Source organism: Lonchura striata, chromosome 2 (genome assembly GCF_050655825.1).
Source record: "Lonchura striata isolate lonStrDom1 chromosome 2, ASM5065582v1, whole genome shotgun sequence".
NCBI classification, from domain to species: Eukaryota; Metazoa; Chordata; class Aves; order Passeriformes; family Estrildidae; genus Lonchura; species Lonchura striata.
Genome location: NC_140704.1, coordinates 5,562,949 through 5,581,371, shown reverse-complemented (window position 1 = coordinate 5,581,371; position 18,423 = coordinate 5,562,949). Strand labels below are relative to the sequence as shown.

The 18,423-nt window shown below is 39.7% G+C and overlaps 1 protein-coding gene across 1 annotated transcript in view; it reads right to left on the bottom strand.

The window, feature by feature from the left end:
* The window catches only part of LOC110484562 (sodium channel protein type 5 subunit alpha), a 214,478-nt gene that overhangs the window by 139,227 nt on the left and 56,828 nt on the right, over window positions 1-18,423 (bottom strand). The window contains exon 7 of the mRNA XM_085563330.1: window positions 10,773-11,003. Coding sequence (XP_085419456.1) covers window positions 10,773-11,003 — 231 coding nt within the window. The remainder of the gene's footprint in view (window positions 1-10,772; window positions 11,004-18,423) is intronic.

The following is an 18,423-nucleotide window of genomic DNA, read 5'->3' as shown; positions in this document are numbered from 1 at the left end:
CACACCTTTAATAAACAAATGAGCAGAAAAGCCAGTCGGGTGCATAGACTGCAGAGTAGAAACTTTCCTCACTTCTGTGTGAAGGAAAAGAAATTTTTCTCTTTCAGAAAACTGAAAAAGGTTTGGAGTCAGCTTAGAAAACAGAGCTTCTGCCTCCAGTTTCTGCTCCTCCTTTGAAGGCCCTCCTGAATGTTATTTTGACTCATCTTACAACAAATTAATTCCAATTAAAACCACCGCAACAACCCTATATATTATCACACTTGCATAAAGAGCAACATTCAAATATCATTAGTCACTGCCCAGAGAAGAGTCCTCTGGCTGACTTTCTAACAAAAACTTCAGAGAGGTGTTTGTTATCTCGGACTATTTATTGCAGCCACACGGGCACTCACTGCTTGGAGACTTTCTCCCAGCGCTGGGGCTGGCACAGAGCACTGACAGCCACCCAACGTCCCCATTCCAAATTTAAAATGCAGTTCAGAAAGCTCCATCCCCTTACAGTTGTGATATTTGGCATGGAGAGGAAACAGACAACACCCCCTCCTCGCCCTTTCGCCCGCTGGCGCAAACGCGCTTTGCCTCCTGGCAATACACGATAATTAAAGCGAATCCTTGCTGCACTTGCTGTGCGCACACTGTGTCGCACACGGCGAAGCCTCTAATAAATGAAATTGAGTTTGAAGATGAAAAACATGCCTCACAAAAGCCATGGAACAGGCTGTCTAGAAGGTGTTATTTAGGGGAGAATGCTTGGGGAAAAAATTGAACTGCCGGTTAGTTCTTCCCAGCTAAAAGGGGTTGTAAATAATTATAATAATCAGTTACTCTCCTGTTGCTCAGCCCCTGACAGGAGATATGTGTCTCCTTTGCTGTCCCCTGGCATTTGCTGCTGATGACCCTTCTGCTGAGTTTCAGAGGCTCTTGGGTGCTCTCCTCTCCTTGCTTCCCATCCTCCTTCTTTCTCTAGGAAATCTCTTCCAGCCCAGCTCCCTAATTCCTCCATACCCTGTAACCACACGGAAGGACATTTCCAAAACTTCAGTTCAAAAAGGAACAGGAGGACTTATGGCCAAGATGGTTGGGTGGATAGAGGGAGCAGAGATCAAGGGGACAACTTTATGTACAGCACTGGCAACTGCACGACTTTGTGGTAAATGTTGGAATCTGAGGTATTGATGATTCTGAGATTGTAGAAAGTCTCTGTCTGTCAGCCCCACTGCCAAAGCAGAAGTCATAATTGGTCTGTGCTGGTTTCCAGGTTGTTTATTCTGTTTATCTCTAACATGTTCTGCTGCCCTGCCCAGCTCTGTCCTGCAGGGCAGCGTGTGGGGCTCTGCCCTCAGTGGGATGTGACAAGCATTAAATACCAGAAACTCCCTGGGCTGGATTTACAATAACGTGCCAATATCTGTCACCTACGTTGGACAGTGTGTCCCCAGCCTGAAACAACAGAAAAATGCCAACCCCACAGTGAAATATGGAGGGCATGAAGAAGGAGAAAAAGCACAAGACACACCCAATTTCCTGCATCTTGTCCCCTTTGGACCCCTTATCTAGAATCCTAAAATTTTACTTTTGCACCCGTGCCACACTTAATTATTACTTATATCAAACACTCAGAGCTTGTAATTCATCCTGTAAGATTGAAAACTCTTTTCCATGGACAGAGATCACAGACAGTGTCTCTGGGGGCTCTGTCCAGGGGGATTCCTGACCCCTGCCAGGGTCCCAGACCTTCTAGGGCAGCCAGAGGAAAGCCCTGGATTCCCACAGTAAACAAAGAATTTTGTGGAATTCTGGGCATGAGTTGTCCTGAAGGAGACATGGAGGGGCTGGGAGGAGGTTGTAGAAAATCATACAACCAGGTGGTGAGAGGAAAGTGGTCTCCTTCACTTTGAGTCTCTCTGGTAGGCTCCCTGTTAATGCTTCTCCCCATTCTCCAGACAAGTCAGAGAAACAATTTCCCTGCCAGGCTCAGCAGTCGCCTCAGCACAGAAAATGTCTCCAATTTTGACAGTACAGCTTTTTCCCCCTTTGTGAAAAAGCCACTAAAAATATCAATCAAGCCCTCTTGAGCTAGATGGCTCCCGTGCACTAGGAAGAGGCTCTGAAAGCCTCAGAGATCCACAGTACCTGGTTTGTGCTGCTCACATGGTCTGAGGGAACAAAAAGCACATCAGGAGAGGAGGAAAAGCACATCAGGAGCTTTTGGAGGTGTGCACCAGGGGAGAGCAGAGAATTTAGATGCTCTCAAATTGGCTTGAGGACCTTGCCAAGCCCAGGAGCATCCCCAGGAAGACAAGACAGGAGACAATGACTAGGAATAAACACACATGTTGGCTTTTAAACATCTTCAGGTAACCTTCTTCTATGCCTCTGTGCCTCACCAGTCACTCAGACCCCCACTCTTAGGGCTGTAGGGTGCATAGCATGCAACTAAAAGCACATTTAGTACCTCTTGTTTAGACATATGCTCCACATGAATAGGCAGCAAAGTGCTGAAGTGTGCTCTCTGGAAGTTTTGTAGAGGTTTTGTGTTTTGTGGAGTTTTTTCATGTGTTTTGCACAAAAGAATTAAAATCAAAAGCTGCTACAAAGATCAAATGCATTTGTGATTACAGACAGATGATGGAAAAATAGAAAAAAACCCCAACTTCTGCACTTACTGTGATAAAGAAAACAAATAAATTGGATCAAAAAATGGCTGGGAGACAGAAAACACAGGTTAATATGAAAAGTCAGCATGCAGGATCTCTGTAGGCTAACAGAGGGCTGTACCTTCATTTCTTTGTTACATTTATAAGTACAAGGGAACGAGAAGGTGAGCAGAGAGGTAACAACATTTCCTATATACTGTATTTTCCAGGTAAATAAAGTCTGAGGCATGGACTGAATGAGGAACACTAGAGACACCTACTCCAGTAAAAAAAAGGAGTGGAGAAATGAAAAATGGAATATTAAGCTGTCAGAAAGTGAAGTAAAGCAGAGAAGGAGAAAACCTCACCTATTCATAACCATGTCAGCCCTTAAATTTCCTGTATAAATTCAGATAAGAGAGATGGATTCTTATTTTGGTAGGGTTTCTTAGTCAACACTTTTCTGTAATATGAAGCTGTGATCAGAGGAAAGTGTAATATTGGCTTGCAGGAGGGCAAGGATGGAGCAATGTGGACAAGGGGATCAAGTGCAGCCTCAGCCAGTTTGCAGATGACACCAAGCTGGGTGGGAGTGCTGATCTCCTGGAGGGCAGGAAAGGCTTCTCACTCTCTACAACTCCCTGACAGGAGCATGCAGCCAGATCAGGGTCAGTCTTCTCCCAGGGAAAAAGTGATGATAGGACTGGGAGAAATGACCTCAGGTTGCACACCAGGAGGTTTGGATTGGATATTAGGAAATATTTCCTCTTGGGAAGGGCTGTGAGGCCAGGGAGGTGGCGGAGTCACCACCCCTGCAGGTGTTTAAAAATGTGGATGTGACACTTGGGGATGGTTTATTGGTGAACTTGGCAGTGCTGGGGTAATGGTTAGTCTTGATGGCCTCAAGAAAGACCATTTTCAGTGCTTTCAATAGGGTATCTGTCAGACTGGAAAGTATTGAGAAGTAATGAGAATGAGTGGGAAAATTTAGGAAGAGCAGCAATTGAAAAAAATGGGCATCTTTTATCCTAGGAAAAAAGGTGACTATCACAGTAAAAAATAGCATGTATTCTGGAAAAAGAGAACAGGGAGCTTTGTGCTCCTAGTGACAAGAACATGATAACAATGTTTTTTGCCTTAAGAAAATGGAAGGGGGAAAGGAAAAGAAGAATTTTCAAAACTAAAGGAAATATTTTTCACTGTACTGCCCATTTGAACTGCTGAAGTTGCTGCTGCAGGCTGCCCCTGTGGACAAAACAGTCAAAGAAAGATTTGTTGCCTGTGTAGATAAGGATATCCTGAGTTACAACAGTCATTGTTAATAGAAAATAAGAAAAATATCTATACTTTAAGCTCTGCTAATCATTTTTGGGAGCTAATGGGACTTTTCAGTGGCACAGAGAGATGCTGCTCTAGGTATGCCAAGGCCAGATTGAGCCTGGGAATTCCCATATTTTATCTCTACTTCACTAGGGGGAGTTCAGCACTGATGGAAATTATCAGGAGAAAATATATCTTTGCTTATCCCTTAAAAGCAGTGATAATAAGAGCAAGCTGCAATGCAAGCTTTTCTCTGCTCACAGTGCACCTGGGCTGAGTGCTCAGAGGTAAAAGCAGAAGATGCTCTTGCCTTTGCAATGCACTTTATCACTGAACCTGGAGCATGGAGCAGTCCATGGACAGACCTTAATGGGCACATAGAAAGTCCTTTTAAATGCACATCACTGTTCAAACCAGGTGGCGTTTTTATTCTGTAGTTTATGAACAATTGGAAGGTGCAGTGAAACTGAAAATGTTTTGTCTGAACTTTCCATTGCAGATTTTTGCTCAAGTAGATATCTCCTTTCTATGAGCAGTGATGAGAACAGAAAGTGTAACTGAGGTAGAAATCCTCCTGATTCACAAAATATTTCAAATATTCACAATATAAAAACATCATATTTCACCACAAAGCTGGAAAAAATCTTATTGGATGGTCAGAAAGAGACTGTATTGGAGTCAGCATTATCAATTCCTGTTTTTCTGATCCTTGCACTTCTGATGGGGTTTTCTTTTTCTATTTAGCTTAAAAAGTTAAAGTGCACAGGTACAATACCCATGTTAATAACACATCAGAGCATTCAGTTTTGAGCATTGATGAAGCTATTTATCAAAAGACCCACAATACTTGAACAAAGCCACAATATTTACAGTTAGAGTAATGTCAATAGATTCCATGCTAACAAGCACCATCTGAAAGCCCAGAGAGGTTCCTTGTTTTAATCACTGGTTCATTCACAATCATGCATAAAAAAACACATGTTCCAGTCCCAACTTGATTTATTGCTTCTCTCTTTCCTCCCACCTCCAAAATTATTCATCAAACACTCGCTGTCTTCTATTACCACCTCAGACAACGCCTCAAACACTTCATCTCTCCCCAAACTGGCTACATTTATTATCTAACTTGGACAAAATTCTTTTCTCTACAATTCCCATACAGTATCTGTTCATAGAGCTTCATTTCAGTGGTTCTGGAAACAAAAATTATTCCATCAGGCAGAGATAACAATCAGGCACAGAGCTTAGAGAAGATACCCACAGCTTCATCTACATGCAGATGTACATTTCTATATATTCACAAATCTATGCCTCAGCATCTGTTCCACACAAGCCTTTGATCCCTTCTCAAGTGCCCAAGAGCATGATTTGGATGGGTATCCCCAAAACTTCACATACTCTATACATCTTCCTAAATATGGAACCTGAAGCAGCCCTAAGTCTTCTGGGTCAAATGGAGGTGAAAAAAAAATATTATATTAATCTTGATCTGTATTTTTTCCTTAAAAGTTGTTTTGGTTTTTTCCCCCAGATCACTGTTAACCACACAATTTGACTCCAGAAGAAAAGAAAAATCACTGCCATTAAATGAATGCCAGAAACTTCTCTAGCAGAAAAAAATAACAACCCTGAAATACCTGTTTTAAGCTATAAAAATAGTAGCTGATTCCTCCCACTAAAAGGCTCATAAAGCTTGAACATTCATTTATTTTACTTGCTAATTTTTTTTAATGTCAATTGCTTGGACAAGACTATCTAACAGAAATTACAGGGTTGTTTTCTTTTACCTTAAAAGATTCTAATTTTGAGAGGAAAACATATATAGAACAATTTGAAAACAAGATTCTTTCAGAGTGTCTTAAACAAGATATTTAGTTTAAAGTAAAAGAAAATTCTGGGGTTCGAGACTATCATTCCATAAGTGACATTATATAATTTAATTATAGTTTTAAGGATCTTCTCTAAAGCATTTTTTTCTTATGCTTTTAGCCCTTACATTAAACGCTGCTCAACAAAAGGACTCAGATTTCTACTTACTGACTAGTCAATAATCCATTTTCATAATGGAATACATAAATGACATTAAAGATTCTAAAATCACAAGCTACTTGAACCAACTATACCCAGTCCATTGGTACTTCTCAAAGCCAGTGACATATCTGACATCCTACAGCTTTTAATCCTTTCCAACTCGCATGTTCATGAAGCTTCACTTCATCAAAAACGTCTTTAATTTAAACACCACAGCCCAAGACAGGCTTTCAAGAATGTTATTTTGAGCTGCTTTCCTAGAAATCTTTACAAGTATTGAAATTAGGTTTATAGTTTTTTAGTCAGCTGGCATTACTAACCTATTAACTCTCCTAATGATAAAACCAACAGCACAATGACTTTGATATTGATATATTGATCTCATAATTTTCATAATGCTGTGGATGTAAACTATCATTATTTTCAACCTTATTTGCCCCTTTATTTCATTTTTATATACAATCACTGCTGCATATAAAACTCCAGTCTTCCAGGTTTTTTTATTATTAATGTCTAAAAAAAATCCTCCTTGGGCTTATTGATCACAATCTCGTACCAAATCTAGAACTGCGGGAAGGAAAATAATTACCTATCAGTAGTCACCATTTTCCCAGATGAATGATTGTAATTTTACCACTGGCACTTGACATGAAGAATTTTTTAGTCTGATTTTATCTGATGCTCAGCTGTCTCTCATCCCAGAATCCATTTATTCAAAGAGTAGTCACACAGAGGAAACTGGGAGACCTGATGAGTTACTTCTTCCTTAATCTTAATTTTTCCCCTTCTCTAGGTTTGCAGTAGTAAGCATTACTCATTGGAGACAAAGCCAGAATGGAATAATTTTTCTGATAAGCCTTCCTCTTAGAGTTTCCTGTTTAAATTTTGAGCCATTTCAATGGGTAGAAAGAATATAAATGTTCTCTTGTTCATGTTGAAGAGAGGTGCCCAGCTAAAGGCAGATTTTAGACCTGAATCTCCACTGTGAGTTGAGGAAGACTAAAAATTTGTCTCATCTTACCATGGCTGCTGTGCCCAGTAATTAAGCTGAGACACCAGAAGCACCCACAGTAACTTAGCAGAAGTTTCTTTCACTGAGTTAAGCTTTTAATGACAATGCCTTGACACTTTTCTTCTTGACAATCTAATCAGGAATATTTACTCACATTCTTATAGTTTAGGACCTTTTATTCTAGTATTTAATGAGCATAAATAGGAACCACTATTGAATTTTCCCACTGGATCTCCATGCTTATAATTTTGCCTCTTTCTTCCAAGTTACCTGGCATTTCCTTCAGCTGCAGAAGCCTTTGTAATGATGGCAAGAACAAGCAAAATGTTGGTTGGACAGCAGGAATTCCTCATTGGATTTAGTGTGTGATCATCTCATGGCAGATGGAGGGAAAAACCCAACAATTCTCAACAACGTTAGCAACCTTGCATTGCAAGATTGACAATATTTATAGAAAGAAGACTTTTCTGGAACACACTGGTAGAACAGGAAAGTACCCGTGGGTCTTAAGTATGGAGTTAAGGGAAGGAGTTCCAGAAATCTAGGGTTGTGGTTGTTATTTCCTCAGGGATAAACGAAAAATCAAGAGCTACCACATAACTGTGGTTAAGCCAGTGATGGCACAAAGTTTATAAACTGACTTTTTCCCCTGTATATGAAACCAAAATGAAGGGATTGAGAAGACAGATGAGAAAAAAATTTCCTGCCTGGAGGCTGAAGGCAGATAAGATAAGGAAAGATTACAGAACTTTGTCCAGATATGAAGTTAGTTTTGAATAAAAAAGTAGACCTGGAGCTATCCCAGGCCATCCCAGAGACACAACCAAAATGTCCCCTGTAGCAAATGCCCACAGCACAGAGTTATCTCGAACTAAAAAGGGCTTTGAAAGACTCAAAACCAAGTTCTTATCTTCCTTCACACCTCATGAAAAAATCTCTCAACTATTTCCTCTGCAACACCAAGCAATTCTTCCCTCTGTTACCCTTTTAAGGGGTTTTACAGATTTCTGTTTTTTTCATTCATGCAAAAAATGGTTATAAAGCACAGGAGGAGGCTGATGCCATTTCAGAGGCTCCCTGCTGCCCTTTAAAATATTAAAATATTCTTAAAGAATCCAAAGCATATTTTTGCTCTTCAAGAAGAGCAGAACTGTCACATCACCCCATTTTAATTCCCTATTTTGGTGTCCTGATGAAGAGAATTAAGAATTTCTCCAATTTAATTTTCAGTGGTTTGCACTCCTTTATTTTTTTACATCACTCTTTTTCTATAACGTATTGTTATGGATCTCGGGCAGTACTTCAGGTTTCTGTTTTCTGGGGTTTTTAGATTAGTATCCCTACTCCAAACTAAATGACTCAGCCACATTGGTTGTAAAATCTCCAAAGAGCTCTTGTAATTGTCTGTGTTCCCTTTGAGTGAACTCTACTATCTCAACATGTTGGCCAATTTTCTTCTCTAGTTCTTCTTCAGAATAAACACTGACATGATTCTGTTTCTTAATATATTCCTCTTTTATCTAATTTGGTCTACCTACACTTTAATCTAACTGTACGTATTGCTTAATTCCCTGCAGTACTTGAAATTCGGACTGTTATTAAATTTTGGTCAGTGCCTCTCCTTTAAACGGTCACTTCATTTCACCATAATACTTACACAAAATGAAATACAAAGCACTATCCCATCTAGTCACAAAACGAGCCAGTCCTTCCATTTCTGAATCACTTTACTGCAATAGGGGAAAATAAAAATCCTACTTAATACTGTTCTCTCTTAACTAATAGCTAAGCCTCCTTCTTCAGCATTTTGAGGAAGGCTTCATTGTTATTCAGAGGTCATTACTTTTTTCTTATAAATCTACTTATATTCTTCTAGGTCTCCAGGGGCCTGCTGCATTGCCTCAACATTTTCATAATTTTAATAATTTCTGTCTGTCCAAAGAGACAACTGTTTGCCATAATGCACCATGTCTTTATTTTCAGATATTACGAAAATACTAATTAATATTATTGTTATTACATTCTAGTAATACCATGTGGTCAAAACTTAATTCACTTTAATCCACTATCTCACCAAGTTGGTTATCTTTGTAATAGGCAAATCTCTAGTGATAGAAACTATATTTTCATGACCCTATTAACCATTGCTGGATTTCCTATATGGATTTCTGGGAGTGTCTGCCCCCCTCCCTGTAACAAGACTACATAAATAAACTTGCTCATGGTATGCTGGAGCAGCTGTACAATTCCTCACATTTAAAGCAATGCTGCAGCTGGCCCTGACATTATCTGTATGTTAACAGACTATCCTATATCACATTTAACCTATTTAAATTTCCAGAGAGCCAGACTCTCTTCACGGCCCCGTTTCTTCCTTTCACCTTTCTTTCAGGGCTTTATGCTTCCAGCCATCACTGTTTTAGCCCTCAATGCCTCTGTGAGAGAGGGAAAGCAGCTCCTCACACAGCTCTCAGTTATCTGTGGGTAGAGGAGCCCTGAGGTGCCTTAATCCAGCACAGGTGTAAAAATATCTGTACTAGTTCCTCACTGGAAGCAGGGGTAGCATGGTTCCACACCATCCAACAGAATTCCAAGAGCTTTCTTCCCTTTCAGCTGATCAGGGGCTCTGATACAGGGGCATGGAGAGGACACATAAGCTGAAGGTCATGGCCAGTTCCAAAGACAACCCTCACTCAGCCAGAGCTTTGTCACCTGTCCTTCCTTAATGCTGCATCGACCACATCATGCCCTAAAGACACCCATGGTGAGCTTTCTGTTCCTTGAAGAAAACCTCCTTAACACCACTGCTTCCAGGGTTCTCAGGGCACAGGGAGAGGAACTGAGCAGAAAGGCCAGAAGTCACCAGGGAATGGAGGGACTGCCCTTGGCCAAATCCCTGCCCTGGGTCAAGTCAGGCAACTCCCACGAGTCAGATTTGGGGGTTTTGTAATACAGGTGGCTGGAGATGCAGGACTGTAGGGTCCACAGAGCCAGAGTAGAGCTACCCCATGACAATATGACACTGCCTCTCCACCAAAACTCCAGTTAATGGGTTGATTATGGGGTTAATTTTTCTCCTTAAAATAAATAAAATGCAAAAGGTCATTGGTCATGAGTTTGTACAGGATGGCCTGACCCAAATAATAAGTTAGGCTCAAACAGCAAAAGATTTCCTTAAAAAAATTCTCTTGGGGTTTTCAGATTAATAAAGACTGAATTGCTTTGCTTTACCTTTTGAAAATTTTTAAGGGCATTAACTCAAATATTGAAGTTTTTCTAGAAAATGCAAGAGCTAAAAACTGTATTCAGAGAAACAACATGCAACCAGACCCACACACACAGGGTTGAAATCTTCATGTGATTGCTCAATTCCAGCAAACAGAGCTTTATAAATATATAAGATCCCCTAAACAGCTGAAAATCAACAGTGAGGCAGCTAGGACATGAGAAGTATTTCCAGCATGAACTGTGAAGGCACCATAGAGATTCAGAGGAAAGTACGTAGGTATTTCAAAACCACATTGACATCATGATGAGCCAGTAGTCACATTTTGCTGATTCATGTACAGCTCTTCATCAATATAATTTAATAAAAAAAACCCCAAAAAACCCATCACCAAAAATATCACCAAACAAAAACCCAATGAAACAAAAAAAAAAAAAAAAAAAACCAACCAAAAAAAAAAACCCACCTCAGAACAAACAAACAAACAAAAATCTCCAAACTTCAAATGACCAGGAACTGGATTATAGGGTAAAGACGAGCTTACCTGGATCACTAAGAAATTCCTCTGAGTTGTTCCAGGTCCTACCATCCAAGTACAAGGAGCCATTGGTGAAGTTAAACATGGTGTAATCCCTGACACATTTGTGTCTCAGGTTGCCCATGAAGAGCTGGAGGCCTATGAGGGCAAAGACACTCAAGCAGAAAACGGTCAGGATCATCACATCTGCAAGTTTCTTAACAGACTGGATAAGTGCCCCTACAATGGTCTTCAGTCCTAGGGAGATAAAAGCCAAGAGTTTATAGACTGAGAGACTGAAATGTGTCTGCAGACAGCTGCTTTTCATGATGAAAATCTCCATGGAAAGGGAAATCTGGAGGGCTTTGAGTATGTGTGTGCAACTGGACGTCAGAAATGAGAGACAATTGATCACTATGAATGTCTAGTTTGGCCTGGTTTTGGACAAAAGTCCTGGAATTGCACAAACACTGATTTAAAAATGAAGGAGAAGAACTGAATGGAGGGACAGTGAGATATGAAACTATCCGTGGATAAAAGAAATATGGAATGTTTTATATTTTCATGGAGCTGCAGTAGAGGTGGTAAAGCCTAAATCCCATTGAATTTTGAGAACGTGAATTGCTTTTAAATCTCTCAGATGATTCTGATAACTTTATCCCTCACATAAACAGATGAAGAGGTATGGAAATGCTGTTTATTCCCTGATTATTTTATATATTTTAGTACCAAATCCAACATGCTGTCCTCATATGAATAATTCCTCTGCCTTCAATTAATTTGCTTAAGACAACAAGAATTTGGGATTAGGAAAAAAACCAAATACAGGCAATCAAATAAATGCAGTGAAAATTATTTGAGTAAAACAACCTGAGGCTCCAACACTACCTGGGCAAAGTTAATAGTTTTATAGTATGCTGCCAAAGTAGATAAATAATCCCATTGCATAACACCAAAGGCTTGGGTCACACAAATTAGCTTCTCCTCTATTCTTTCACCCTGTAACACTAGCTTCAGCTTATTCTTCTTTAAATATTCAGATATAAATAATTATACAGTTTTCTCAAGTGGTAGTTCTTGCTTTTGAAGTGTTCCTGGAGATCAGCACTGTTTGAGCTGATTGAATATTACACGATACAACAGAAAGCCCCATTCCTTTTTTAAAAAATACCCTTCTCTTCTAAACTGGTGTGCTGCAGCTGGACATTAATATCAGCTGCACATTGGTGGCAATTTTGTAATTTCTTTCCTATTTATATTTAATTAATACTGGTAAGTGCTAATAAGTGCTTCTGATAATCTGTGTCACCAGTATGGTAGCAATAAGAGAAATTGATTTAAATAGAAAAAAAGCACATGCAAGAGGAAACAGGAGGAATTCTGCTGGGCAATATTCAGAAGCCCATTGATTTGCTCACTGAATATGAACATATACATTAAATCTCAGTTCCTTGGAATTCCACCCCAAGAGTTTGGCAGCCACAAAGGCTGAGTTAGTGCTGTGAAATTGAAAATAATGTGAAAATGTACTTCAGGACTCATAGGAAAGCAAAATTAGCTTTTGGCTTTGCTTTAAAAATCTCTGGTTAGAGTGAGGGGTTTCTCAGATGAAGATGAGCTGTTGGAATGAACAGCTGCAGCAATCCCTAAAATACTCCACTCCTGCATAGGATATTGGTAATCTGTGAATTATATTAACATCTGTAAAATGGCCCATTTGACCAAAAGGCACTGATCCACCAGGTGTGGGGAGCTCACAGAATCACAGAATGACCAGGTTGGAAGGGACCTTCAAGATCATCGAGTCCAACCCAGCCCCAACACCTCAACTCAACCCTGGCACCCAGTGCCACATCCAGTCTTTGTTAAACACACCCAGGGATGGGGACTCCACCACCTCCCCAGGCAGCCATTCCAGAACTTTATCACCTTTCTGTGGAAAACTTCTTCCTAATATCCTTATTTCCCTTGATGCAGCTTGTGTGTCCTCTAGTTCTGTCAGTTGCTGCTCTCCCCACTAAATTCTGTGTTTGCCTCTCCAAAATTAGTTTGTGGCATGGCAAAGAGGCTGAGGTTAGACAGCTCCCTGCTCTGCTCAAAAACAAAGCATAAATGATTGCAGGATAAACATCAGGCAAAACCTAGATTGTCATGCTTCCTCTCCTCCTCACCAGAAAGAGGTTTTACAAATGAGGTCAGTTCTACTCAGACACTTGGAAAAAGCCTGACTTTGAATTTTTGAACCTATCTGTAGGCTTGGCTACCTTTTCCATGCCTAAATAAAAATGAAACCTCTTCTGTTAATCTACACGTGATTTTTTACCTGAATGGGATGTAATTTTAGATGTAGGCCAGTTCTGAAAATAATTGTCACCCTTGTCCATCATTTTAAGACCTTTAAGGCAGCCAGGCCCTATACAAGTAGTGAGGCGAGGAAAAGGATTTGAAAATAAACTAGAATATTTTATTTTTTAAATCTAATATTCTGAAATATTTTCAGGGATTCTTATCATTGCTTGTCCTTTGAATGTACAGATGTTGCTTCAATGAAGTTGGTTAAACTTGGGAAATCCAAATGCAAACAGTCTTAAGGAAAAAATACTACAAATTCTTTTACTGCCATATTCCCTGTGAAATCCCTGCAGAACATTTATTTGTTTGTAATGCAAATACAAACTTGGAGTCTGTATTTGTACCATCTAAGTGCACTAATTAATCTTACTCATATGGGCAGGGGCAATGGGAGTCCTAATATGATTAGGGATAATATTAAACAAAAAACCCTACAAAATTCTAGTCACCAATAAAAACACTCCATTTTCAAAATCAGGCCTCAGTATTGCCAATTTCAAGGTCATTTAATGAAACATGTTTTTCCCAGATTACTTACTGGAGTTTTAAATAGAATAGCAATTCTATGCTCTTCGTTTTACAAGTTCATTCCTTGCAGGTATCAAATAATTTCTTTATAAGAGAGTTTCCTGCTTTACTTCCTTTTTATTTTTTTTTTGGTGTTTTTTTTCATAGCTTACAAGCTTCTGAACAATTTAAGAGGATGATTTTTTAGTAATACAATTTCTGTAATTAAAGACCATTTAAAAATAACTTGTACTCTGCCTCCTGGACCTTTGTTAAAACTTTCCAGGAAAACCATTTGGAGAGTGTTATATTTAGAGCTGAACTGTTTTTTTCTTATCCTTTAAAACCAAAATTTTCTCAGAAAATTAAGTAGCATCCATCAAGGTGGTTGACACAGCTATGTGCCAAGGCTAAGGAAAATATTTAATTCATTGCTCATTCAAACTATCTGTGCCTCTAAAACAGAAGGGCTGAGGGGAATTAAGGACACTCAGGACTTCTTGCAGATGCTCTGCATCTCTCTGAATCAATCCCATGTTTTGTAAAAGCAATGCTAGATGTATTCAAATTTAAAGCACGGTTAAATCTTCTGGAGAAATAATCCTTCTTTGAAATAGTGCCAATGAGAGCACTGTAATATAGCTTAATAGAAGATATTATTTATGGGGCATTAAAGGCATTTACTTAATTCTTGCAAGTCAAACATCAAACCAGGCAGCATGCAGGAAAAAAACCTGAGGATCCGATCCAAAGCTGAGTAACATCTACAGCTGTTAATGACAATGGGTCATAGATTACTCCCTGTGGAGTAAATCAATAACAGGCTTTTTCTGAATCACTGACTTCTTTCCACACCTCTGGGCCAAATCCTGCTTGCATGACATGAAAAAACCCACGAGATCCAAAATCAGTGGAACGAGGGCTGTATAGGCAGCCTGACATCTGCAGAGAGCAAGAAGAATTTGGCCCAAATGTTCCTGTTAAGGCAGGTAGAAATTATCACATTCAGAGGTTAATCAAATAATCATTTTTCAAATGCAAATCAGAAACCATAGAAAATGCAAGCAACACCAAACAATGAGAAATGGCAAGATCCCAAAACACCATCCATTCCTTATGTGAGATGTGAGGAAGTATTAACATAATTCAGTATGACATCCATACCAGATGTTGGCAATCACCTACAGAACACCAGACACGTTCATGCACAGTCTGGAAACAAGTGGGAAGAAGAAGAAAAATGAAAAAAAAAACCACAAAAAAAAAGAAATAAAGAGTGTGACTTGCAGCAGGGTTATCCTTATTGAGTCCATTCCTTTCCCTGAGGATACACCTGTGTCCTGTAAATGTCTGCATGACTCACAGGCGTGTAAGGAGAGGAGGGCTCACCCTTGATGAGTGTATTTTGTCATTACTCACTGAGACATGGGGCAGCAAAGAATTTAACAACATGTTGGCAAACTTGAATTGGTGTCAGCATTCCTGCGGGCTGGCTTAGTGTGGAAAAGTGACTGACATGCCAGTCTCCAAGGAAAACACAAATATGCCATGTTTCTCACCTCTGGGATAGTTACTTCTTGAGTTAAGTGATTTACCCACCAAAAGAGTGACATTTATGTCCCTGCAGCAGGATTTCAGTGAGACTAAAGCAGTGAACGGGGGTCAGTCTCCTCCACACAGTCTTAATTCTTGTTCTCCAAGCTCTGTTCAGGCTATCACAGAGGCACTGGATAACATTCACAGCACTATTTATAGCCTTTAGTCTCACACTAACTTAAATGGGAGCTGGATCAGGCCCCAAAGTGCCTCGGCCCAATTTTCTGTGAGGTCACCTTTCCCTGGTACCCTGTCATTTTGTGTGAGATATCCGTGGTGTACACGCCTGCTCCAGAAAGATCAGGGGAGCTTCTCTGGATACAGCTGCATGCAGGCACTTCTCAAAATCCTGGGGATGCTGATGAAGATGATGATGATGGCCTGCTTTTTGTGGTCTTTTGATGGAAAGGGTGTACCTCAGGGTTTATATTATCTCAGTTAGTACTTATCAAAAACATTGGTGATTTCCATGAGGATAAAATATGTTTCAAGACCCTCTGTTGTTATTCCTATTGAGCCCACCGGGATTTGGATACTCTGGTAATGGGATGCTAATGGGAGACAAATGAATGGCTTCAGTGGGTTGTTCTGCTGCTGACCATGGTTCCTATCTGGCTAGAAAAACAAATGAATACAGTTGCCATGGGAACACGCAAGATGCCAATTAGTAAATCAAATCACCGAGAGTTAAAGGTTTTAAAATGCTCCCATAGAGAAAAATGTTACCTATTTCTAAACACCTGAACCTGCACAAACCTTGTTTTCCTCTCAATATCATGGGCAACTGGAAAACAGGAAGAAATGGGTGTGCTCAGTGCACAAAAGGGAAAATGGAGGGGTTCCATGGAGGTCTTCTGGCACATTGAGGGCTGCCACAGGAGATAAGGCACTGACCTCCAGGGGAAAAAAAAAGAGAGATCTGATGAAGCAAGAGGGAGGGAGGCTGCATTCAGAGTCAGGATCTACAGGTCCATGCACATTTGGAGCAGGAGATATTGGCACTATGGCACTCAAACTGAGTCCCAGATCTCCAGTGAGAGGGAAGCTGGCTGGTAGACGCCAACATTTGTGTTGTTGGGTCTGAACCGTCCACCTGGGACAAATCTTCTAATGACAAAAACAATGAGTTGCTGGAACAGTTCCTGGACTTCTCAGGAAGACCCTGGGACCTCCACCTTTGAAAGAAGGTGTCAAAGAAGTCAGGCAATAAATACCATGCCATGCTTGAGCTGTGCTAAATGCAGCCTTAGGCCAGGGGAATGGACTTTGAATTTAGGAGATCTTTTTCAGGCCTGTGAGCCCGTGTCCCTCTAAAGATCCCTGTGCCTGCCTGAGCACTTAGAGCCAGACATTAAAGGTAGGTGAGATTTTTAAAAGCATTAATTGTCAGCTTTACTGACTCCCTCTGGAGTCAATAGAGAAACCCATTGATTCCAAGTGAAGCAGAATGCCTTTGAAAAGCAGCCTCTAAGTGCTTTGCTGGACAGAAGCCTTACACCACGGAGAAGTTGGCCCGTGGCTTTCTGTAAGCAATTTCACTGAGCACGGTGAGTCCAAGCCTGTTTGTGCAAATAGAAGCACCTGATGGAAAAGTGATCAATTTTATTGAGGGAAAGCTCAGGTATTTCCAAAGGAGAATACAACTTAGTACTTTTCACCTGAGATGCGAAAGATGAAGCAAAAATAACAACCACCTTCTCCTCTCTATGGCAATTAACCCCAAAAAGCTCATGAAAGGTGTTCATGCTCGTCATATTTTCATTTTTAAGCCTGAGGTGAAACTATTTCACCACAGCATAAGCCTATGTTATCATTAAAATCTCAGACTAATCTCCAGAGAAACCACAGCATCATGTCCAATATATCATTTAAAATATATATGCCTAACTGTAAGATGAGCTGACTCCACTGAAATTATCTGCTAATATTAAAAAAAAAAAACACCTTGTCTGTTTTTCACTGGCAGCTATGGCAATTTGTAGCTCTTCACATTTGTAATTTAATACTCAGGGCACAGGTAATCTTGATGATAAAATCAAAGGCTAGATATTCTATTGCCATATCTACATGCAGTTATGTCACCAAATAATTCAGGAACTTGTACATAAAAATGCAGTTATAAAAAAAACTAATCAAATATTCAGTCAGAATGAAAAAAGAGAATGTGAGGTTTTATGCATTACTTTAATAAATAACACTCCTCTTTTTTTTTCCTTCTATTAACCAACAAATGGACAAGTCAATTTTTAATATCACTGAAGGGTTTTGGTGTATTTGAATCTGGATATCTTGAATCTCAGTACTCAACTTTTTCCCTACTAAGTCATATCTTATCATTTGATATAAAACAAGGTTCAGCTCCTCCTCTGATACAGGACAGCAGAAAATTGTTATATATATAACTCAGAAAAATGGACATGCTCTGCTCTGAAGAGGCTCAAGCCTGAGACAAGATGTAAGGTGAAAGGTGTCCCCTGGAGATGGATGTGCCTCCAAGTTAAGTCTTCAAATTTCTATCAAAGGAATCTAGGAAACAAACTCTGCCTTTCTCTCTGGGTAGCCACCACCATCTCACAGGATCTATGCTCCGCTCTGCTTCCAAAGGAAAATAAAAATCCTATCTCCTATTTCCTATCTAATGGAAAAAAAAATGCTGTTAGAAAAAACTTTAAAATCCCCACAAATGTCTGCTAATAGGTTATTCTTCAAAGACAAAAATTAAGACAAGGTACTGGTTTCAAGGACCTAATGGATCTCGTTAAAATCTGCATTTGGACACACACTTCCAATGAAAAGTACCTTGGTTTCCCAGTAATTTTCCTGATTTTCATTACTGTGGTATTGGAATGAGGAACCAAACTCTAGACTCAGATATATATTTTTTCTTAACACTTCCATTCCTGAATTCCCATTTCTAGCTCCATGTGGTGATGATTTTTAATACATATCCCTGTAAGTTTACTACACATAATTTGTTTAGATTGATATTATAGTGTATAACAGAGTAGGTGGAAAAGACTTTCTAACCTTAAAGATCTGTGAGCAAGAATCTGAGCAATTCTCTCGATGTTTTGAATATTTTTAACATGTAATTGCCAACATCTGTTCAGGATTATCACAAATAGGATCTACCATGCAAGGTTTTTGCTATCTTCTCTACCTTGTCATGCAGGTTGGAGATGTTAAACACTGAGGCTGAATGAGACCTGTCCATAGATAATGC